We start from the raw sequence: 26,028 nt of genomic DNA on the forward strand, positions 1-26,028 counted from the left end.
AAAGAGATGCATGCTCAATTTTCAAGCAGCATTCGGAGGATTATTTCTTACAAAAGACTTGTTCTCTCTTTCCCACACTTTCTAGCTGTCAAAACTTTCTCAAAAGTAATAAATGTCATAGAGGCAAAGATCAAAGTCTGAGTATTGTCAGTAAAACATAGTTTGGGGATAAAAGTAAATAAATCAAGGATGTCCTTTGTTAGATCACATGGGAATGTAAGGCAGTGCCTTATAGGCTTTTATAACTGGATAAATGGGATTTAAAAATTTTTAAGGGAATCATATAATAAGATCCCCCTTCGCAGCCCCACATAGAGAGGGAACTATCTTGAAAACACTCCTAAGAGTAGTTCTTGCCTAATGTAGCAGACTATAATTTGATACATTTACATATATGTATATATACATGTTTATATATGTGTTTCTATCTATCTATCTAGAACTCACACTGTTTCTAAAAGTTGTATCAGCTTGAACTTAATGGGACTTAAGAAGTTTAAATGTAAATAGATTTCTAGGCAGTAAATATATCTGGCCAAGAAACAAGCCAAGAAATTTACCCAGCTATAATCATGTACCCTTTCCTATAGAAAAGTAGGAATATCTCAAAGTAACCCTAACAATATGAAGAACAATAGATACAGTTATCTTACCCTCGGAATAGAATCATATCCTAATTAAGGAAAATACCCTATGCTGATAATGGGGGGCAGTGGGCGATGGAATTAGTAATTTTTTTTTTTTTTCTGGCTGGATCTCAAAATTTCTATAGACACTTAACTGTCAAATGTCCCCAATTCCTTCTCTATTATTTGAATGGTAGTGTCTATTGTCATATCCTGCTCCTGCCTTATAATCATCTGTAGAGTTTTCTGGAAGGAGTTACATTATCTTTTTAGTGGACAGAACTCTGCACTGAAGAATTCAACCCAGCTGTAATCCCTGAGATGCTATGATCACCTGGGATTAATATAGTTGGATAAATTCAGAAATTCAAATCTTATCCTGATAACACAATGATACACATTGGAAGTTTCAGGAAGGGTTTGAGTGAGTTTAGCATGTGGAAAAATGTGAAACATTAGGAGACACAAGGAATATTGAGCTACATTGTAACATGAATTGTGTTAAGTGCATTATGCCCTTGTTTACAGCCTCTATGCAAACACATTCACTATATGCTTACCCATATGATTTAATGTGACTGACTGAACATCACACGCCTGATGCAATAGAGACTCGGGAGCATTTGCATATTGGGACTTCCATTTGGAAGGTTTCCTTTTAGAAGCTGGTAGCCACATAAGCGAGCTCAGCTACATCAAATGTTGCAAAATAACTGCCAAATGTATTTGAATCAGTACGTGAAATCATAGAAAACAATATATTGTTAATGTTTTAAGTCACTACTACATTTCAATTTATTATTCAGTAATAGGTAACTAACATAACTTACACTGAGAATCAATGTTGAAATATCGCAGATATAAAGATACGGCTACTATTTATTGGTATTTTCTGTTTGGTAGACATTGTATGAAGAACTTCATAAATACAATCTCAGTAAATCCTTAAATCATCTTGTGAAGATTAATATTAATCACTTTAGGATAACAATTTTATACATGAGGAAATAAAGGTGTAAATTTGTATCTAAATGTATTACATTCAGAGCTAGTAATAGGTGACACAATTGGGATGTGAACCTAGGTTTATTTTAATTCCAATATCTGGGTTCTCATCTGTTTTTCCATATTACTCCAAGGATCCCAGTTTTCCATCCTGGTTGCAAAGGCATAGGAAATTATTTTCCCATCTTTTTTTCTGGTGAGTAAATGTGTGGATCTCTTGGTTTCTGAATTGGTGAAAATTTTATTTATGCTTTTCAGAGAGTGCTTCCCTTATAATTAGTAAGGGGCCGTCACATAGTCAAACCTAGTGCTAAAGCTCCTCAAACAGCATTGAATAACCCTGGGTGTGTGCTGCATCCTCTCTGTGGGTCCAGTCTGTGTCCGTGCTTACAAATGAGATGCCCATTTCCTTCTCTTCAGCCAATGCTTCCAAATACAAAGAAAATCACAACTTCCTTCAAAAACTCTATTTTCAAAAATGACTCTTCCAAGATAATTGATAATTGCTTCATCTCCAGATGTGATAGTATGTCCGGAGCTGTGCGCCCCGGCCATAGCGAGTAATTATTGACGATTAGATGCCTGAGCTCTATTCATTTCCACCTCTCACCTCCTTCCCAGATTTGTCTTTTCCCTGTATTAAATACCTCACACAAGATGGCGCTCTTCCTGCTTCTTCTTCACCCATCTTTCCCGCGCGCGCAAATTGGCAAATTGTTACTTCGTAGCAAAATGGTTACTTCCTAGCGCAGGCGCAACATGACTACCCGTTGAAACCGAAACCTGCCTGGCCGCGCCCTCTGAAATGAGATCATTTCCGCCTTGGCCCAACCCCTTCCTCTCCAAGTGTATATAAGGCACTGCATTACCGCCATTAAACGAGACTTGATCAGAGCACTGTCTTGTCTCCATTTCTCGTGTCTCTTGTTCCCCAAATTCCCACTCCCTCCTCCAGGGCCTGCTTCGACAATCCCGCGGGCCGGGATACGTGGCGCCTGAACAGGGACCTGGAAACGAGGGACTCCGTGAGGAAGAGGACGCCAAAGGACGGTCGACCGCTAACGAAGACAAAAGAAAGTGAACTCTTCCGATCACCGCGGGAACCTGCCGTGTCAGAATCGAAGGTAAGTGACGCGTCCGAAATGGGACAAGAATTAAGCCAACATCAGATCTATGTAGGACAATTAAAAGAGGCTTTAAAGATACGAGGAGTAAAGGTTAAAGGTAATGATTTGTTTAAATTTTTTGATTTTGTAAAAGACACTTGCCCTTGGTTCCCACAGGAAGGAACTATTGATATTAAAAGGTGGCGTAGAGTAGGGGATTGTCTTCAGGACTATTATAATACTTTTGGGCCAGAAAAAATTCCTGTGAGTGCCTTCTCTTATTGGAACCTCATTAGAGATTTAATAGATAAGAAGGAGGCCGATCCGCAAGTCATGGCTGCGGTCGCTCAGACAGAGCATATTTTAAAGGTTAGCTCCCGCTCTAACCTTACAAAGCCTCCGCAAGATACTGAGGAGGATCTCATTTCCCTCGAAAGTGATCATGAGGAAATCAAGTCTCCTTCTGTAACAGATAAAGAAATGCCACACGAAAACAAACCAAAAAAATACCCAATTTTACAGATGCTTCAAAAAGAGGAGGAAATTAATAAGCCTAATCAATCAGACATAAATTGGGATGATTTAGAGGAAGAGGCGGCTAAATATCACAACCCTGATTTGCCTCCCTTTACTTCACGCCCACCCCCATATAATGGGACACGTAATGAGGCTTCTGCGCCCATTGTTATGGCAGCAATAGATCCCAAAGAAGAATTAAAACAAAAAATTGCTCAACTAGAGGAACAAATTAAACTTGAAGAGTTACATCAATCATTGATAATTAGGCTCCAAAAGCTAAAGACAGGAAATGAAAAAATACCCAACTCAGACGCTGTGGAGGGTTCCTTGCGCCCACCTCAGCGGCCTGGACAACATGTTCCAAAAGGGGGATGTTTTAGATGCGGTAAAAGGGGACACTTTGCAAAAGATTGCCATGAAAACCAAAATAAAAATCCAGAAGCAAAAATTCCAGGCCTTTGCCCAAGGTGTAAAAGAGGAAGGCACTGGGCAAACGAATGTAAATCTAAAACTGACAGTCAAGGAAATCCTTTATCCCCTAGGCAGGGAAACGGGATGAGGGGCCAGCCTCAGGCCCCGAAACAAGCATATGGGGCAGTCAGCTTTGTTCCAGCCAGCAGCAGCAATCCATTTCAAAACTTAGTAGAGCAACCCCAGGAAGTGCAGGAGTGGACCTCAGTTCCACCTCCCACACAGTACTAACACCTGAAATGGGACCACAGACCTTAAATACTGGAATATATGGACCTTTACCACCTAACACTCTTGGGCTGCTTTTGGGAAGAAGTAGTGTCACCATGAGAGGCTTACAAGTCCTCCCTGGAGTTATCGATAATGATTATGAAGGAGAAATTAAAATTATGGCCAGAGCTATTGATAGTATTATTACTGTCCCTCAAGGAGTTAGAATAGCTCAGCTAATCCTGCTACCTTTGGTCAAAACAAATAATAATATCCAACACTCTAATAGAAATATAAAAGGTTTCGGATCATCAGACATATATTGGGTGCAACCAATTACAAATCAAAAACCCTCTCTAACCTTATGGTTAGACGGGAAGGCATTCACTGGACTAATAGACACAGGAGCCACAGGCCTAGGGGTCTCACTAACCCAATATACTAAATTATCCAACCAATTAATTTCAGATGTACAGACCTTATCCAGTACTATACAAGATTTACAAGACCAAGTAGACTCATTAGCTGAAGTAGTTCTCCAAAATAGAAGAGGTCTAGATTTATTAACAGCAGAACAGGGAGGGATCTGTTTGGCTTTACAGGAAAAGTGCTGTTTTTACGCCAACAAATCCGGAATTGTCAGAGATAAGATAAAGACTTTACAAGAAGAACTAGAAAAGCACAGAAAGGGCCTGGCCGCCAATCCATTGTGGACGGGACTCGATGGACTTCTCCCCTATCTCCTGCCATTTCTTGGTCCTTTACTTACTCTTCTACTCTTCCTCACTCTCGGGCCTATAATCCTTAATAAGCTTATGGCATTCGTCAGAAAACAAATCGAGGCCTTCCAGGCCAAACCTATACAGGTCCATTATCATCGCCTTGAGATGACTGAAAATGGTGAGTCTTATTTACCTCAATAAGACCACCTCCCCTGTGTGCTGAACTGGACAGTCAATGACGGGTAAGAGGACACTATCTCCACCGGAGCCTAAGACAGGAGGGCCACCTTTGCTGCTGCCTTATCCCATGACGGGCCTAGAAGGTGGGGATGAGTTGACCCAACCTAAGACAGGCGCAGTTCCCGGGGGGTCGTTTTCTTGTCATAAAACAATAAAAAGGGGGACCTGTCCGGAGCTGTGCACCCCGGCCATAGCGAGTAATTATTGACGATTAGATGCCTGAGCTCTATTCATTTCCACCTCTCACCTCCTTCCCAGATTTGTCTTTTCCCTGTATTAAATACCTCACACAAGATGGCGCTCTTCCTGCTTCTTCTTCACCCATCTTTCCCGCGCGCGCGCAAATTGGCAAATTGTTACTTCGTAGCAAAATGGTTACTTCCTAGTGCAGGCGCAACATGACTACCCGTTGAAACCGAAACCTGCCTGGCCGCGCCCTCTGAAATGAGATCATTTCCGCCTTGGCCCAACCCCTTCCTCTCCAAGTGTATATAAGGCACTGCATTACCGCCATTAAACGAGACTTGATCAGAGCACTGTCTTGTCTCCATTTCTCGTGTCTCTTGTTCCCCAAATTCCCACTCCCTCCTCCAGGGCCTGCTTCGACAATCCCGCGGGCCGGGATACGGATAGTATACAAATGTTTTGGACTGATTTGGGTAAGTATCCTTTTGTTTATACATCTCAAACTTCTCAGGTCAGTTTCTGACATTGGTCATGATTGGCACAGATGAAAGAGAGATGAGAGAATTAGGAAGTGTGGAAATTGGAGGTGGAATTGGAAAGGTTGATGTGAACTAAAATAATCAAGTTAATCTTGTTTTCTAACTATGAAGACATCTAAATACTAGAAATATCTGACTTTACAGACCATATATTAATAAAAACCTAAATTAAAATGAAATTAAAATGTAATAAATTTTATATTATTATAGTGGCCACTCTACCAAAAAATAAAATGCAAAAGGCTATCTGGAAGATATTAAGTTGTCCAGAAAAGTTAAAATACACAAATGTATGCATTCTATTAAAGAACAAGTTTATGCCAAAGGTAAGTACATATATGACACCTCATATAAAATATAACGTAATATTTATATTTTGAGAACATTTTCATTTGTGTATTAAGATGGGCGGATCACAAAGTCAGGAGATCGAGACCATCCTGGCTAACACAGTGAAACCCCGTCTTTACTAAAAAATGCAAAGAAACTAGCCGGGCGGGTTGGCGGGCGCCTGTAGTCCCAGCTACTCGGGAGGCTGAGGTAGGAGAATGGCGGGAACCCGGGAGGCGGAGCTTGCAGTGAGCTGAGATCCGGCCACTGCACCCCAGCCTGGGCGACAGAGCAAGACTCCGTCTCAAAAAAAACAAAAAACAAAAAACAAAAAACAAAACAAAAAAAACTCATGTTAAAAAAGAAATTTCAGATGCTGAGGCCATATGTTCATTATTTCTTGTATAAGTATTTAGGATAAATATGTTCATTATTTATTGTATAATAAAGAGAATTTGTATTTAGGTAATGCTTTGGGTTAGAAAAAAACTAGAAGAAATTATCTAAAATACTACCAGGGTTACCCGCCCAATTTCCAAAATACATCAGAGACTTAATTTTGGCCTCTTTCATGTGGCATAGTTTGTATTTTATTTTAATTGTCTTTATAATAAACATAGAATACTGAAATACGAAGCACAATATATATATTTTTCTTCACTTCTCAATGTGTTTGATGTTATTTTTATTCTATATGTGTGTGCATTTTTGAGGTATTAAGCTTATATTGAAAATTGCCCCGTTGTGAAAAGTTGCCACTCAGAATCTTATTTTTTAAGAATGAGTCACATTTGTACTAGTTTAAAACAATGAAAACAACTTGTAAAATCATGTGTGAAATGATTAGCTTTGAAACAGAAGTTAATACTGGACTATCACTCAGTATGTTTCAATAACGTTTATACTTTCTTTTACAGAATGGTTGTTTGCTGTTACTTGTGTCGATGCTATGGTTTCACAATTGCTTACATTTTTACTGGTTTGTTCCAAACTTACTTTTCCTTCAAGTGTTTTGATTATTAAGTGCATTATTTTGCAGAATATGATGCTGTTGGGGAATGCACACATTGCGTTAAAGCCTAACTGGCTATATTTAGTTGGTTGCCTAGCATTTTTAAATTGATCAACACAATTTGGTAAATGAAAAAATAAAAGTGTCTCCAATCCATTGGATCTCAACTTTTGCAATGCATCAGAATCATCAGAAATTCTTCTTGAAACACAAATTACCATGGCCCTCTCCTAGAACTTTCTGATTTATCGAGTCTCTGGTGAGGTCTAGAAATTTACATTTTAAACAAGTTTCCAGGTAATGCTGCTCTAGGGGGTCACATTTTGAGAACCACTGCTCTAAACCAACTGTTTATTCATTTAATTCTCTGAGCTCTGCTCAGTGTAGAAGCCAAAAGATTGTAACCCATTGAGAGATAAGATAGCAGAAAGCATTCTCTTCTTTAGAATATCTAGATATATGTTTAGAAGTTTCTTAACACAGAAGTCTCTGAAAAACCATAAGCTTGCTCACTGCAGAAATATTATTCAAAATAAACATAAAATGCAACACTTTATTAAAGTAAAAGTATCTTTACTATTAATATACAAATGGTGAAGTGTGACAAGTTTGATATACTGTAAGCCATACTTTCAATGTCTCTCATAAATACAAAACTTCAACATTTGCAGTATAATTTTTACAGTTTAGACATATATATACAGCATTTCATTGGGACATACCATATTGAAACAATAAGAAAACGTTGTGATAGCTAACTTAAGCATATAGAATTTGAATGGAATATATAAATTAAAGAAAATAAAAGATAGTATGTTTCAGTACATACTGAGCACAGCATACAGTTCACATACCAAAAAATTTTTTTTTTTTTTTTTAAAAAAAACAAACCTTTATTTCTAACTTCACATATTTCTAACAGGGTTTAGAGGCAAATGCTAAACCATGAATATTTCTTTAAGAGTTGGAACAAATAGGTTTGTTCTTAATAGTATTGTTTATTTTATAGTATGCATGTTGTTCTCTAAAAAAACTATTTGCAAAATCAAATCATAGATTCTATCTCTGTTAACTTTGTCCTCTGTGTTACACTGTTTTCTCCTTTGCATCAGTGTAATGGGCCATAATTTTTATCTAAGCAATGGTCCTAGTCCCTGGTCTAGCACTTCTCAAAGTCAGGTCCTTTTTAGCTATTCCAAATATAGCAACTCAGTTTGCCTTTCTAGATTCACTCATTTCTTTGTTTCTCTAATCTCCTATGTCGGGTTGTGATCTGAAATTCTCCAATAGTAATGGTTTTGCTTACTGTCTTCCATGGGAGGCTGAAAACAGATGCCAAAAGATACATGTTTTCATCTCAGAAAAGAAAAAACTAAGTAGCAATATTTAAATTTACATGAGCAATAATTCTGAATGTTGTGTGTAGCCAGAATCTCAAAAATTGTGTAAAATGAAAATTGAAAGAGGTAATATCAAATAATATATTTATGTTATAAGTAAAATCCTAAAGTGAGTAATAAACTATTTTTCTAAGAATATTATGTGTGTTATCAAATAAATATTTAGCATTATATATAATATAAAATTCCTTGCCTTTATATGAGAGGAAATAATTCATCTATTAACATTCTTGTATAATTTTAAATAGCTGCATCTACATGGGTAAAATCAATTTTTCAAAAAGGAAGGATGGGAGCTGGAAGAAAATTATGTTTGTACAGCGATTACTATATGTGGGTCTTTTTATAAATTTCTCATTTGAGCATATAATTATTTCATCTTAAGACATTATTAAGTCCATGAATAAAATACTTTCTTGAAACTTTTACCTTTTAAGATGAAGTTTTTCATTTCTGCGACATCCATAATTTAATTTTAGCCTATGTTGATACATCCATATGCAATTTCAATGTGAGTGACTAAGTATTAATGCTTCAAAGGGTTAATAAACAGATGCAAATATTTTCTCTTTAAAGATAAATCAATAATGCTAGCAAACTTATTGTTAAAAATATTTCCAGATACAAAGCTTGTTGAATAAGAACATTATGTCATTATGATTATGAGTATGAAAAAACTTCATGGGGGATTAAAGTCAAATGTTTACCTTATTTTCTGTGAAAAAGAACATTGTGAACCTCATAAATAATTCTAATATGCTATTCCACTATTTCCTAAATTAACTAATGGAAAATATTATTTCTACCACTTGAGCTGTACATATTTTCATCTGTGATAATCTTATTGCCAAAAAATAAAGGTTGATTTATTATTCTAAATAAAATATATATAAATGGAAATAATGAAGACCCAAGAAACACCATAGTAATTTGCTTGATTTTCAAAAGTTATCTGTTGTCTTTATCTTACAACTGGGAAAATTTAATTTCAATAATATCTAGAATGTATTTGTTGTTTAGAAAAACAATACAGAACAAATTAAGAATATTTCATGTGTGTGTATAAAAAGAACTATTTTGACATGAATTAAAGTAAATTATACAGTATAGTTTATTATATCTAGATTTTATAATTCAAGGTAAATAGTTTGAATTGAACTTATTTACTGACTGTAAATAAGACAGCATCATTCGAGTATCTCAAATCTAAGCAAAATATACTAGTAATGACGTTAATTGTAGTTTTTTCTTTTAATAAAGCAGAATGTCATGCTAATTAAAAGGCACAGATACATCTTAATTATTTAAAATAAGAAGCGTAAACATAGGTATGATCATAAAGTTACAATTAATTGTTGGCACACGAATAAATAATTTGATTAATAAAATCTATTTATATAAATATTTAATTCAAAGACTAAGATCCATATGAAGTGTGCTGGATCTAATAGCCTTTGAAAAATGCTTTTATAGTTATTAATATTAAAAATAAAAGAAAACAAGAAACAATACATTAATGTTAGATGTTAGTATCAATAGAATGGCAATATCTTACCCCACAAAAAATAATAAATAAATCTTTAAAAATACAATTCTTAATTAAATTCCTTTGACAATTATTGTAAAATATGTTGACACATGAATTTGTGCCAGTTTTGAAAACAAAATATGTGTTAAAATTCTGATATTACTCTTTCCTCTTATATGTTGTTGAATATAGATTGTCACTGCCTAATTGCACCTAACCTATCAAGAAATACCAAGTTTTCGGTGATATCTTTGCCTCTTGGTTTAAAATATCACAGGGTTCAAATTATTTTAACAGTACTTATATTCAGTCAATTCTTTTGACACTTTATACTAATATTTAAGAGTACTCTCAGACAATAAAAATAACATTTATACGGTTATATGTATATGTTTAATCTAGAATAAGAATGAAACAGGTTATTTCAGTTCTACTCATATTTTACAATTTACTACAAGCCATCTTTTATTTTGAAATTCTTATAAATCATTTGGAGCATTCCATTGAAATATTAAAAAAAATACTTTATCACAGTATTGCCGTGCTTCAGCATGGCATGGATTTCAAGGACAAGAGGTAAGGACCACTCGGGCAACTGAAACAGTGCACTTGAAATAGTCTGACTATAATTAGCTTCAGATTATCTATTAATTTCAGATCATTACTCCACATGAGTGGCAGGAAATTTAACACCATATATATATATATATATATATAGACTATATATATATATATATATATAGACTATATATATATGTATATGAAATATATGTCAATTTCTTTACAAGGAAAATCCAAATAAATGAGAGAAACAGAAATGTCAAATTGAGAAAACACAAAAATAGTTTGTTATGTATTATGATTTCTGCACTCTTGAAGTAAAGCACAAATATAACAATAGTAAACATGCGAAATGACTTTCTCAGTCATCCTAATTCTTTCACCATCATTAGTTTAAAACCATGTGGCCCTATTTAGAAATAATTATCATTCATGGCTATTGCTTCATGGACACTTTACTAAGCTTGTACACTTTGCACAAACAAACTAATTCAAGTATTTTGACTAGTTTTAGTACGTTGGTACAAAACATAACAAACGACAAAATAAAACACAGCAAAATAAAGCAAACTGGATGATCAGACAAACATAAACTAAATAACAACAGTCACATCTGTCAAAGACCAGTTGGATAATCAAGTCAGTTAAAATGACCTAACTGGTTTGTTTGTTTAGACACTTCTCAAATTCTTAGGTAGGCACAAGAATTCTGTTCTTTTCTTCAGAATATGCCAGAAAGGAAGGCAAGGAGAGATTCCTTCATTTAACCCTGCAATTTATGGCAAAGACACTGCGACGATTTGGTGCCTACAAATGAAGATGGTCATATTCTGTCCTGCTGTAGCCAGAAAAGAGAGGAATTATATAAAATTACTTAGTCATCTCTCCTTGGCTGACGGTTTCAAGCACTTCGTAAATAAAAATATTCATGAGTTGCCTTAATTTTACATTTAATAATCATCAGGTTATCTCTACAGAGACACATGCCCAAAGCAGGTTTCTGCAATGCTAAAAATTGCTCTGATATTCTTTTGGAACACATTCCCTATCCCGTCACTATATGAGCTGAAACACCAAAGGTTCTGAATGTTACAGGGCCTAAGGAAACCTTTGGCTCTCAAGGTTAGTAAACCTGCTCCCAAATGGTATGTATGTTTATAATCATAAATACTTTTTTAAACCTTACATATAAGTTAAATCATGTGTCACTCTCTTACCTCTGGGAGCTTGCATAGCTTGGAAGTAAAGAAGCATTTTATTCTGGTATAACCCTAACAAAAGATATCAGAAGGTTTGTGTTGAATATTTAAGGAATTTCTTCAACCAAAATTGTTTATCAAAATCTTAAAATGACTTCTAGCTAGAACATCCAGAATAGAACACATAGTGGAAGGGTAATTGTTTATCATTTACACTTTTATGGTACATTAAAATGTTAAATAATTTCTTCTTAATTTAGTCAACCTTAAAATTTTAATATCCAGTAGCCAATTACATTTAATGGTGAACCTGTAACAGTGGTAAAATTAGTTCTCAAAGATTATATAAAACCATGGGCTAAAAATATATCTGAGGATATGATTTGAAGTATTTGAACACTAAAGACTTTTTTTGATAAGTTGTTTAAAAATAAATGATAATCACATATTTATAAATATATCAAGACACCATATTGATATTGTTCCCATTTCAATTTACTTTATTTGAAGCTGAGGGCAGAAATCAATATTATTTCACTTGCAATACATTTTTTGTGTATAATCCATTGTGAATGAATAGGACATATATAAAGAGATAGAGATTTAGAAAGTCTTTCTAATCTAATTTTATATACAACTAATATTCTTTCAAATGGGTAACAATTTTGATCTGGCACTTCAGTCTATCAAAAATCAATGTTGAAAATGCACCGAATCATAGCTTGAAATGAGTTCTTCAAAGTTTTCCATTTTTAATATCTGCTAAAGATAAACTGGCTCTTTGAAGCCTATGTTCCCTGAAATTCCCCTGATAAAATGAGTAACCGTTATTAAGTGCCTTCATCTTGAAGTTGAAAGCCACCTTAAGAATCTATTTGCCTAGAATAGGACTCATACACATGCAGAGCCTTCTTACACATATAGCTCATGTGTTTTTCCTTAACCCCTATATTTGTTGGTGGTATTAAATATAGTTCTTAATAAATAGAGCACTTGAGCCATATAATGAATTCCAGTACTTCAGTCATATAATCAAATTGAATACCCAAAGTGTTGGTGCCAGTCAGGTCTTGATATTGAAATTCTTAAAATTAACAACAACAGCAACAGCAACAACAATAACAAAAGGAAATGGACCATGGGCAGGAGTATTTGATCATATGTATATGTGTACAAGCTATTCCAAGCTAGAAGTTTCCCAAGAAATTAAGGTCAATGGAATAGTTTTGGTCATAGGGTCACTGCAATCCAAATACTCTTCGTAGTGTTGTTCAAGCCCCTGTAATAGTGTTGTTATGCTTTGCTGTCGTCTTCTTTTGATTGAATGATGTCATTAGAAACTTTAATTTCTATAGTTTCTGGATTTAGAGCTTCTTTCCCATTTTCTTCCTTTAAAGGCAATTTTCTGGAAGATAAAAAAATAATAAGCTTCATTTTCTGAGGTATTTAAAGAGATATACCTTAACATTTAAGTTACTATTTTGTAAATAAAATATGCTCCAATAATAGCTAATATTTTATACGTGCTAAATAAGTTACTATTTTGTAGAGAAAACATGCTACAGTAATTAGAAAGGACAAATTAAATTTATTAAAATTATATAAAATAGATTTTAAAATGATCTAAAAGAGAGTAAAAACAATTACTTTGGCCTTTTAAAAATGTAATGCAGAATGATGAATGAAACAATATATTTGTAGATTTAGATGCAGCAAATTGTCCACTATAGGGTGGTTTAGATTTGGTAACTAGTTGTTGATATCAAAAATATAACTACGTGTTATGGAAGGTAAAATGCCAAAACATTTTTAAATGTCAATGATATGATTTATTAGTACTACATTTTCTCCAGTGAAAACAATTAATAATTGTTGCCATATTCTGTTACATAAAATTCAGAAACCAGGCTGGGTGTGGTGGCTCATGCTTGTAATTCTAGCAGTTTGGGAGGCGGAGGCGGGTGGATCACTTGAGGTCAGGAGTTCAAGACCAGCCTGGCCAACATGGTGAAACCACGTATCTACTAAAATTACAAAAATTAGCCGGAACTCGCTTGAACTGAGAGATGGAGATGGCAGTGAGCTGAGATCATGCCACTGCACTTCAGCATGGGCAACAGAGTGAGACTCCATCTCAAATAATAATGATAATAATAAGTAAAATAAAATAAAATAAAATTCAGAAACTGAGTGAATTAACTATATTTCTTGGAACTTAATGCAAATGAACATATTTTAGGACTTGCTCACTTTTTAATATTTACTGTATATGTTTTCTTTTGCCTCTTTTCACTATTGTTTTTCTTGTCACTTTTATATCACTTTGCAACACAGATTTTGAGTTGTTTGCAGTTGTAACTTGTGAAGCAATAACAACTTTATTTCTTAATATGAAGACAGTTTCACAAACCTTACTTCGATGCCAATGAATTGTGCTTTCTAGATTTTCCTAAAACTTGCAAATTCAATTGTTTACCATTGTGTACATGACATTTGGAGATGAGTTTTTCTCCCTTAACAACATACTTTTTCCACATCAAGAAAATTAAGTTAGAAATAGTATTCCAGGCCGGGCGCTGTGGCTCATGCCTGTAATCCCAGCACTTTGGGAGGCCAAGGCGGGCAGATCACATGACGTCGGGAGTTCGAGACCAGCCTGACCAACATGCAGAAATCCCGTCTTTACTAAAAATACAAAATTAGCTTGGTGTGGCAGTGTGCGCCTGTAATCCCAGCTACTCGGGAGGCTGAGGCAGGAGCATAGCTTAAATCCAGGAGGCGGAGGTTGAGGTGAGCCGAGATAGTGCCACTGCATTCCAGCCTGGGCAACAAGAGTGAAAGTCGTCTCAAAAAGAAAAAAAGAAAGAAAGAAATAGTATTCCAAGTATTCCAATCCATCTCTGTGACTTTAGTGACTTTAGCCTTACCATTTTATAATGGAGTGAAAGTTACAACGCTAGTTTCTCTGGGATTTATTTGTAATTTATTTTACATTTTTGAATGAGAAGGGTTAAAACAGATTCTGCAGATCAAAGCTATCAGAACTAATCAAAGTAAGAAATAGGCAAAAACTAGTAATATCCATTGCTGGTAATGAAAAAAAAATTGTACCAACGAGAGCAGGCGGCTATTTTATATATGTTATAAATAGTGCAGTCTCAGTTATTCCTTTTTAGCATTCACAAGTACTGAAAATATTGACAATACAAGGTCACAAAAGCAATATGTCACCTCAAGCATCAAAATGTAGAGAAACAGTTCTGATTAGAGTTCTGATAGTAAGTTAGCATAATACTTAATACAGTTCTTACTCATGAAATATATATTAAGTTTTTGATGACTTAAGTGCTTTCACCAAACTGATAACTTGTTCCTATGTATAGAATTTCTCACCACTTATGTTTAGGTAAAATATTTTAAAGATTACTGTTAATCATATTATTTTATATTGGTGATTTATTTTCTATAATGGAGACACAGAGTAGTTATTAAATTACCCTTTTTTCTCAAAATATAACCCAGTCCAAGAGCATATTCTTAACTAGTTTTCATGTATACCTCTTATTTCTAAAGTAGAGAATACAGAACCTACATCTAATACAGTTAATTTGAATTTAGATTGTAATAATCTCTAAACGCAATCACTAAAATTGGCCCGAGGATTTATATTAAATTTTTTTTCTGTAGAGTAGTACTTTGTGCTTGTGTAAATATTAATTATTGCAGCCCCTTGTGGGCAGATAGAGGGAATTTATGAAAATAAAATCATTTTCTTCATCTGTGAAAACCTTTTATCTGTGATTTAGGATGAGAAACCTAAACCAATTTACTCCGCAAGGAAATATTAGGTGTTATAAAAATAAATATTTATTCTGAAAAATAATAAAATTATAAAGTTATTTTGGTGCACAGTAAAGAAGTGTTTGATCACCATGGCTTCGTTAGTATCACATACCTCCAATATAATAGTACTATTAACACTTTGTAATAATGTCTTTGCTTTGAATTATTCTAATTGACCTACGCATGAATCTAGGCATATATTCATCTTTTCAGGTTTTGTTATCTACTATAGTTTTAATAGAGCTATTAGAGATGTAAAATAAGTAATGTCAAGAATGGAAACCAAGCATCATTTACTGCATAGACATTACAATGATAAACGCTTTAATATTATTTTCTCCTCTGCACAAACATTATTTATTTTTAAAATAGCCTTGCGTATATTTCACTGACATTTATATTCAAAGCGATGACAAATTTCCTGACATGTCTTTATTTCAGTAAATATAATTATTTTATTTTGAAAGGGAAAACAACACTATCTTAAAAAGACAGACTATTGTTGAAAATCTAAACTCTGTAAGATACTTATCTTTTTATACTTTTGCATTAAATTATAGATATACGGTTTATCAGACTTTCCCTGACATTCATACAAAGTTTTCATGAAAAAAGTCTCAATAGAAAATTGATTTTAGATATTCATATGTACTTTCATCGAAAAAGTAAAAGCACTATTCTTTTACAAATAGTTAATATTTAAATATGTAATACAACAATAATAATGTGTTATCATTTTGCCAATACCCATGTGAATAGAAGGAAGCACTCCCAGCTACATACTCAGGTTCTGTTAGTGGTGTGGTTTCATTTGGCTCATTTACTGGGCTCCCATCTTCGTGATTAGTAATTCTTTCATCCTCTGTTCTCATCTCCACTATTGGTTCTTTTGATCCATCTTTCCTAGAAACATAAACAAAAACATCTCACCTGTTTAATGTAAAAAGGGATGCATTATGGAACAAACACAGTTGAAAACCACAAAATTCTACCTTCCTCCAAATAAATCCAACTTGGTTAATTTATGGAAACCACTGAAAAATGCTTTTCTGTTTAAATTTATCTCACTATATATTATCACTCAGAAAAAAAGGAAGAAATTCCATTCTTTCTGGATATCTTTTTCTCATCAAAATTGTATCAACTATTTTGCAAAATTAGTACACATTTTAAATCCTATTGTACACTTTCTATTTGGAAAAAAATGAAAATATTTTGTTAATAAAATGTATAGCATCAAGTAGCTTTCTTTCCCCTCACTAGCCAAATGTTAAAATTTCAAACTATTTTAAAACATTTTTAAAATAATAAACAAGAAACATTTTAAAATTTTAAAACATTTGAAATACTTTGGAAATGTTGCTGTTATTTCAAAATTTAGAAGACGAAATTTGTGTGTGTTGTTTTCTTTTAAATATGTCTATCAATTTGTATGAAAGATCTTAACTGTAAAATGATTATGGACTTCTAACATATTCAAGTTTTTCAAGAAAATAGTTTAAATAAAGTAATCTTTGTAACATACATGCATTCCTCTTCATTTATAACTTCATACTCCAATGTCATCTTTATCAAATTTCAAACATATATGATAGTGAATGTAATTTTTCATAATTGATGAAAAATAGAAAACAATCAAAGTTTCATGTCTCATAACTGAACAATAACCAAAAAAAAGGATAAGAAGGAAGTTATTTAGCGATGACAAGGAGTAAAGTGAGATAGACGACTTTGGAATGAGGTACTCCTAATAAAGATTTAAATAGGTACAGAAAAAAAAAAAAAACACCAACTAAGGAAGGGTTGGGGACTTTAATATGCATTCATTCAACAGTCTTCCTATAAATGTGTACAGTAACACTATTTATAAACTGCCAAAAATTGTAACCAACTTGTCTTCCAATAAATGAATAGATAGTAGGCAATAGATAAACAAGCTGTGGACCATCAGTAAAATTGAAGATTACTCATAATAAAAAATAAATGAGTTACCTACCATGAAAATACATAGAAGAACTTTAAATATAGTTACTAAGGCAATTAAGGCGGTCTGAAATGACTAAATACTTTATAATTCCAACTATATGACATTCTGGAAATGACAAATCCATAATGACAATAATAAAGTCAGTAGTTGCCAGGGACTAGAGGAAGGGTGGCACATTTAGAACATTCAGGGCAGGGAAACTGTTATATTTCTTATCAGAATGGTGGATATAGGACATTAAAAGTTGCTCTTAAGAAGCATGTAAACTAGGATTACACACACACAAAAGCAAGCAAACAACAAATCTACAATGATCCAAAGATTGAACAGACTCTACAAATGCTAAGATTTATATAGAAAAAAATACTAAGGATATAAAACACTTTTGATCAGATCACAGTTACATATTGTTGCTCTTATCTGAGTAGGTAGGTACCTCACATACACATGCATCATAATTTGAAGAATGGGTGTTGATAAGAATAGAAGAAAATCTAGAAGTGAACACACTTTTTAGCTCTGAAAATCAGATGTCTGTAAGAGACAGTGATTAAGACACATTTAGCAACATTCTCTGATAACAGCCCCAAGTAAGTAAGATCTATAGAGTTAGTAAAGATGGATGAAGAGCCCACCACCATTGGATCTTAAGGTTGTTTTGTTTGTTGGTCTCTGTGTTAGTTTTTGTTATTCTTCAATTGATTCTTTTAAAAATTTCTGCATGATACCAGTGTTTGTGATGACATACAGGATTATACTATTTGTGGAAAAGTGGCTATTGATGATTCTTAACAAGAAAATGATTCATTTTCTTATATTAACAATTGGTACAAATATGTGATGAAATAAAGCATAATGCAGAAAGAAGAGAGAACTAGTGAGTTCTGATTTTAATTGTTTTCCTTACTAAAAATTAATATGCAAACAAATATCTTTAAATTAAAAAATAACGGAATAAATATTACTGAAAGGAAATTAAATATTAACAAGAGAAAATAGTAGCCTTTACAATTCTTATTTTTTTCAGTGATCTTTTTAATTTTAATTTTTCTTACATTAATTTTTTTCCAGAGACATTCTACCCAGATATCACATATGAATGAAAATGCATATAGTTATTTTTACACAAATGGTAATATACTAACTGTATGCAATTGAGGCTTTTGAATTAACACTGAGTATTAGCTATAATCTATAAAAGAACATTTAGAGTTGTCTCTTATTTTTTCATGCTGCATACTATGCTGTTGTATGTATGTACCACCATATCTAACACTATGAAATACTACTCATTTATAAACAGAATGAGGAGGAGATTTATGTGCTGAAATGGAACATTGTAGCTGCATTTCTATGTGATATAAATTTGCTAAAATTTATATACATATATATGTATGTACATAGAAATATCTGTGTGTGTGTGTGTGTGTGTGTGTGTATCTAGGATATTATTTCTTTACAAACTATAGACCACACGGAAAATTACTGGGAAGGAAAGAAAAAAATATTAATGCTTATGTATGAGGTGGCAAATAGGATCAGTATGGATTAAGGTCTTTGATTTCTATTTTTTACATTTGTTTGATTTTTGAGTGTTTAAATAAAATTATATATAATTTTATTAAATTAAATATAAAATCACATATAGATACTGCTTTTGAAATTAAAATATTTGGTTACTTACAGAAAGGCTAATATATGTTATGTTGTATTAACAGAGAGAAAGAGATTTCACATTAAAACTGTAAATGTCTAAATGCACTCTGTCCCTGTCAAATGGTATCCAATCTATCATAAAAGGTGATATTATTACATTAAATATAAATTATATATGTTGGTACTGCTTTTGTAACTAAAATATTTAGCTACTTAAAGAAACACTAATACTGTGTTATGTTTTATTAATATTAACACAGAGAGAGAGACACGGTTTCCACACATTAAAGACAGTAAATGTCCATGCACTCTGCCTCTGTCAGATGTCATCTGGTATATCATGAGAGGTGACAGTATTGATTAATTAATAAGCACACCTTACCAGAATGCAAGGATTTCATACAATTAATTAATCATGAAAACAGCTTTGAGAATGATTAGTTTAGAAAAGAGAAGAAGAGTAAAAGGGTATACTGTGGTTACCTTAAAATACAAATATGGCTGTAAGGTTTTTAAAATATTGATGTATTCTATGTTTTATTTCAAAATGCATAATTTATAAAAAGTTTAACTCTACTATGTAGAATAACTTATTTGCAAAGAATTTTAACCTGAATGGAAGGATATGCAAGAATAATCCAATAAAACACATCCCAAAACAAATTTAATATAGAAAATTTCATGTTCTTTATACCCACATTGGACAGGAAGTATGATCATGTGAGTTAGTATTCTCTTTACTTTCTCAGATTTTCTGATTAATTGCTTGTGATTCAAGTTTGGGCCCATGTATGCAGCTAAAATTGAGGAGCAGGTATTTATGTAATATTTCACTCACAATAACCATTGGATACTACTGTCACGATACCTTTGTAAGGGGGAATGAATGAAAAGGAGATTAGGACTGAACGTCCAATAAGACCTCATTCATCTATGTTTTTATGAATCAACCGTGATATTTTCATTTTACATATTATGGAAGGGATGAAAATGATTCAAATGTGCCAATTAGACAACAGCAAAATTTCACTTATTTTTTATAATCTGTGTGCCATTTGTTTCCCAGGGATTATAATAACTTGCTGAAGTATATAACTTCTTTTCTGGAATATTTGAAATTATGTAATTAGATTTTTTATAGATTTTATTCTGTATATTCACTTTTCCCCAACATCCTTGATTCTTCTTGTTTCTTCCTTATTATTTAGATTAGTGTAATTCAGTATAATAGCCAATCTTTTGAGGTGATAAATGTGTGGCTGTGATGCAGTAATGATAAATATTTCTAGACACACACGTGTATATGTCTACTAGAACATAAACCTTGTTTATTAACGTTTTTCTTTTTCTTTTCATCTTTCCACTTTCCCATGCACATGTATTCATTATTACAAACTATTAACCATACACATTGTAATTTTTTAACATCAGGAAAAGAATCTGCTATGATGCCCAGCAATTATAAACTACAAACAATAATTTTTGAATTCCATTTGTATAGACTTTATTTAGACCAGTTTTAATTTCATAGCAAAACTGAGAGGGAGATACAGAGATTTCCCATGTATCCCCTGCTCTCACACATGCATAGCCTCCCCGATTAGCAACATCTCCCACCAGAGTGGTGCACTTGTTACAATCAATGAACCTACATTGACACATCATTGCCCCATATTTATACTTTATATTAAGGTTCACTCTTGGGGTTGTACATTCTATGTGTTTGAAAATGTTTATAATGACATTTTTCCCACAATTATTTTATCAACCACTGATCTTTTCCGTGTCTTTTGTTTTTCTCAAAGCAAAACTATATTTGTCATATAGTTGGAATTATAAAGTAGGTAGTCTTTTAAAATTGGCTTATTTCACTTAGTAATAATCATCTAAGCTTCCTCCATGCTTCCTCATGGCTTGCTATCTTTTTCCTTTTTAGTGCTGAATAATGTCGCACCGTTGGGATCTACCACAGTTTATTCATTCACCTACTGAAGGATGTCTTAATTGCTTCCAAGTTTTGACAGTTACAAAACAAGCTTCTGAAAACATCAGTGTTCAGGTTTTGGTGTACACATACACTTTCAACTTATTTGAGTAAATATTAAGGAGCTCAAATAACAAATTTTTAAGGTAAAAGTATATTTATTTTCTTGAGAAGCTGCTAAATTGTCTTCCAAAGTGATTGTATCACTGCATTTCCATCAGCAATGAATGAGATGTACTGTTGCTTCACATCTAGCATTTGGTGTTGTCAGTATTCTAGATGCTGACCATTTCAATAGGCTTGCAGTGGTACAGTAGCTCATTTTAATTTTCATTTCCCTGGTTCATAGGATTTGAAATATCTTTTCATAGGCTTATTTACTATTTGTATATCTTCTTTAATTAGGTGTGTATTAAATATTTTGGCCCACTTTCTAACTGGGCTCTTCTTTTTATTATATAGAGTTTAAGAATTATTTGTATATTTCATATAATAGTCTTTTGTCAGATATGTTTTTTGCAAATATTTCCTCCCATTCTGTGATTTGTCTTTTCATTCACTTAACAGTGTCTTTTGTAGAGCATATATTTTTAATTTTATAGAAGTCCAGCTTACCATGAGGTCAGGAGTTTGAGACCATCCTGGCTAACATGGTGAAACCCCATCTCCACTAAAAATATAAAAAATGAGCCAGGCATGGTGGCACACACCTGTAATTCCAGCTACTCAGGAGGCTGAGGCAGGAGAATCACTTGAACCCAGGAGGTGGAGGTTACAGTCAGCCGAGATCAGGCCACTGCACTCCAGCCTGGACAACAGAGCAAGACTCGGTCTCAAAAAACAAACAAACAAAAACAAAAAACAAACAAACAAAAACACCTTTCTTTCATGGATTGCGCTTTTGGTGTTGAATCCAAAAATTCACTACCAAAACCAAGGTCATCTAGATTATCTGCCATGTTTTCTTCTAGTAGTTTTACAATTTTTTGATTTACATATATGTCAATATTACATTTTGAGTTAATTTTTATGAAGTGCATAATGTCTGTGACTAGATATATATTTTTTCTTATGGATTACAGTTGTTCCAGTACCTTTTGTTGAAAATATCATCTTTTCACCATAGTACTGCCTTAACTATGTATGACATGTCAGTTCACTTGAGTATATTTATGTGAGTCTATTTCTGGGGTTTTTATTTGGTTCCATTAATTTATTTGTTTATTCTTTGGCCAACATCACATTGTCTTGTTTACTGTAGCTTATGGTAAGTGTTGAAGTTAGATAGTGTCAGTCCTACAAATTTATACTTTCAATATTACTTTGGTTATTGTGGGTCTTTTGCCTCTCTATGTAATAAACTTTAGAATCAATTTGTCAATATTCACATAGTAACTTGTGATTTTTTGGGGATTACATTTACTCTACAGATCAAGTTGGGAGGAGCTGACATCTTGTCCACATTGAGTCTTTCTATCCATGAACATGAAATAACTCTCCATTTATTTTATTCTTTTATTTTCTATCATCAGTTACATAGTTTTCTTTATATAGATCTTGTACATATTTTATTAGATATATGCCTGAGTATTTAATTTTGTGGGGTGCTAATGAAAAGAATAATTTTGTTTTTAACTTCAAATTTCACTTGTTTATTGCTGGTATATTTTTGATTTTTGCATATTAATCTTTTAGCCTGCAACCTTACTATAATCATTGATTATACCCAGGTGTTTTTTCAGACTTTTTTCGTAGACTATCATGTCATCAGCAAACACAGAGAGTTTTATTTCTTCCTTCCCAATTAATATGCCTTTTATTTCCTTTCCTTGTCTTATTGCTTTAGCTAGTTCTTCCAGTACAATGTTGAAAAGAATTAGTGAGAGAGGATATTCTTGAGTTTTTCCTAATCTTAGTGGGGACAGCTTCTAGTTACTCACTAAGATGTAAAGAAGGATGTAAGTTGTAGCTTTTCAGATATCCTTTATTAAGTTAAGGAAGGTCCACCCCTTGTTCTTATTGAAAACCTTTATTATGAATGGGTATCAAATTTTGTGAAATAATTTTATGCATATATTAATATTATTTTATGATTATTTTTCTTTATTATCTTGATGTGTTGGATTTACATTGATTTTTTTAATGTTGAATCAGACTTGCATACCTGGGATAAATCCCACATGGGTGTGATATACAGTTTATTTATAAATTGTTGGATTTGACTTGCTAATGTTTTATAAATGGTGATTTTTCATTTAGGTTTTTGAAATATATTGGCCTGTAGTTTTCTTGTCATCTCTCTGTCTGTTTTTGGCATTTCAGTAATGCTGGCTTCATAGAATGAGAAAGTAATCTCTCTATTTCTATCTTTTGAAATAGAATGTAGTTAATTGATATAAGTTAATGTTTAAACGTTTGGTAGAATTCACCACTGAACCTGTCTGGACTTGGTGCTTTCTGTCTGGGGAGACTACTAATTATTAATTCAATTTGTTTGATGGATATAAAGGTCTGTTCAGATTGTTTCTGCCTTTGTGACATTTAGCTGATTGCATCTTTTAATGAATTTCTCTATTTCACTTTGGTTATCAAATTATTGGCATAAAGTTGCTCATGGCATTACTTTATTATCCTTTGAATGACAATGCTGTCTATTGTAATTATTCCTTCTTTATTTCTGATATTATTGTGTTTTTCTCTCTCTATCTCTGTCTTCTTTTATTTTTCCAAGTTAGCTTAGGTATAGACTTAGCAATTTTGTTAATCTTTTAAAAGAACCAGCTTTCGGTTTTAATTTTCTCTATTGATTTTGCTTTGAAATTTATTAACTTCTTCTGCAATGTTTATTATTTGTTTTCTTCTGTTTACTTTGAACTTAATCTGCTCTTCTTTTCTCAGTGTCCTGAGGTAGAAATCTAGATAATTTACTTTAAGTCTTTCTTATATTCTAATATACGTATTCAAGGAAATTGCCCTCTAAACATTGCTTTCAGTTCATCCCCAAAATTTTGATTTGCTGTGTTTTCATTTTCATTTAGTTTAGAATATTTAAAAATTTATTTTGAGATAGTTTTCTTGGACCTGTGTGTTACTTAAAAGTACATGGTTTAATCTTCAAGCATTTGGAGTATTTTCTGGCTTGCTTTTATTGATTTGTAGTATAATTCCATTGTGGTATGAGAGCAGACATTGTATGATTTCTATTTATAAAATGCTTTAAAGTGTGTCATGTGACCTAGGGTGTGATCTATCTTGGTGCATATCCTAGGCAAGCTTGAGAAGTGTATGTATTCTGCTGTTATTAGATGAAGTAGTCCACTGATGACATATATAGTTGATAGATGTTGTTTGATTAAGCAATGTCGTTACCGATTTTATATTTTTCTCCTTTTATCTTAAAATTTTCCCATTTTTTCGTACATTTTTCTTCTTATCTTTGTATTCCACCCCCGCCCCCAACCTTTTTTTCTTTGAGATGGAGTTTCGCTCTTATTGGCCAAGCTGGAGTGCGATCTCAGTTCACAGCAACCTCTGCCTCCTGGATTCATGTATTCAATGTTAAAGTCTCCAGCTATAAAAGTGGATACCTGTATTTCTCATTAAGTTGTATTAATTTTTGCCTCTCATATTTTTATGCTTCGTTGTTAAACATATACATGTTAAAGATCGCTATATTTTCCTTAAGAAATGACCCCATTATGATTAGGTAATACCCGTTTAGAAACCTGATAACTTTCCTTGCTGTGAAGTCGACTGTATCTGGAATCAATATTTCCACTCCTGCTTTCATTTGATTTGTGTTAGCATAGTATGTCTTTTTCTCTCTATTTATCTTTAATTTGCTTGTGTCATTATACTTATCGTGTGTTTTTTTGGTGCATGTGAACAATATCTGGTTGGGTCTTGTTTTGTTTTATTTTTTTTAATCTACTCTGACAGTCTCTGTCTTGCAATTGATCTATTTAGATAATTATAATTTTAAGGTAATTATTGATACAGTGGATTCATATCTAGTATATTTGTAACTATTTGTTGCCCTTATTCTTTATTTCAGTTTTTGTCTTTCACTGTTTTTCTGTCTTTGGCGATTTCAATTGAGCATTTTATGTGATTTAATTTTCTTTCCTTAGCATATCAGTTATACTTTTTTAAACTTGTTTATTTGTTGTTCAAGAATTTTCAATATACATTTACAATGAACTGAATGAAGTCAGTTTTCAAGTAACCCTGTACTGCTTCATGGTTAGCAGAAGTTCCTCATGATAAGTTATTTCTAAGTCTTTCCTCTCATCCCTTATATCATTGTTATCGTTCATTTATCCTATACACAGTATATATACATAATATAATAAAATACATTGTTTACATTATTTTCAATAATATGAATAACAATAAGAAAAGTAAACGTTTTTAATTTACCTTCACTTAGTCTTTCTCTGATGCACTTCCTTTCTTTAAACATATATTAGGGAAAGGACAGCCTCTTCAATAAACTGTGCTGGGCAAACTTGATAGATATCCATATGCAAAAGCATGAAAGCACACCCCTATCTCTCACCATATACAAAGATCAAATCAAAATTGATTAAAGACTCAAGCCTAAGATCTGAACCCGTGAAACTACTAGACGAAAAAGTTGGTGAAATTTTTCAGGACATTGGTCTGGGCAAATATTTAATGGGTAAGACCTAAAGAGCACAGGCAACCAAAACAAAAAATGGACAGATGGGATCACATCAAGCTTAAAAGGTTTTGAACAGCAATGGAAACAATCAGTAAAGTGAAGAGACAACTTACAGAATAGAAGAAAATATTTGCAAACTATTCAATTAACAAGGAATTAATAACCAGGATATATTAAGGAAGTCAATTCAATAGCAAAACAACAACAAGAAATAACAACA

The 26,028-nt window shown here is 32.9% G+C and overlaps 1 protein-coding gene across 2 annotated transcripts in view; it reads right to left on the reverse strand.

Annotated features, from left to right (window-relative positions):
* Nucleotides 1-7,505: 7,505 nt before the first annotated feature.
* NCAM2 (neural cell adhesion molecule 2) overlaps nucleotides 7,506-26,028 on the reverse strand; it is a 561,362-nt gene continuing 542,839 nt past the window's right edge. For both annotated transcript variants that reach the window (XM_007966565.3, XM_007966576.3), the window contains exons 17-18: nucleotides 16,281-16,400; nucleotides 7,506-13,059 (exon numbers count right to left, since the gene is read on the reverse strand). In XM_007966565.3, coding sequence (XP_007964756.1) covers nucleotides 12,948-13,059; nucleotides 16,281-16,400 — 232 coding nt within the window. In that variant the 3' untranslated portion in view covers nucleotides 7,506-12,947. The remainder of the gene's footprint in view (nucleotides 13,060-16,280; nucleotides 16,401-26,028) is intronic.

This window comes from Chlorocebus sabaeus, chromosome 2, assembly GCF_047675955.1.
Source record: "Chlorocebus sabaeus isolate Y175 chromosome 2, mChlSab1.0.hap1, whole genome shotgun sequence".
In the NCBI taxonomy this organism is placed as follows: domain Eukaryota; kingdom Metazoa; phylum Chordata; class Mammalia; order Primates; family Cercopithecidae; genus Chlorocebus; species Chlorocebus sabaeus.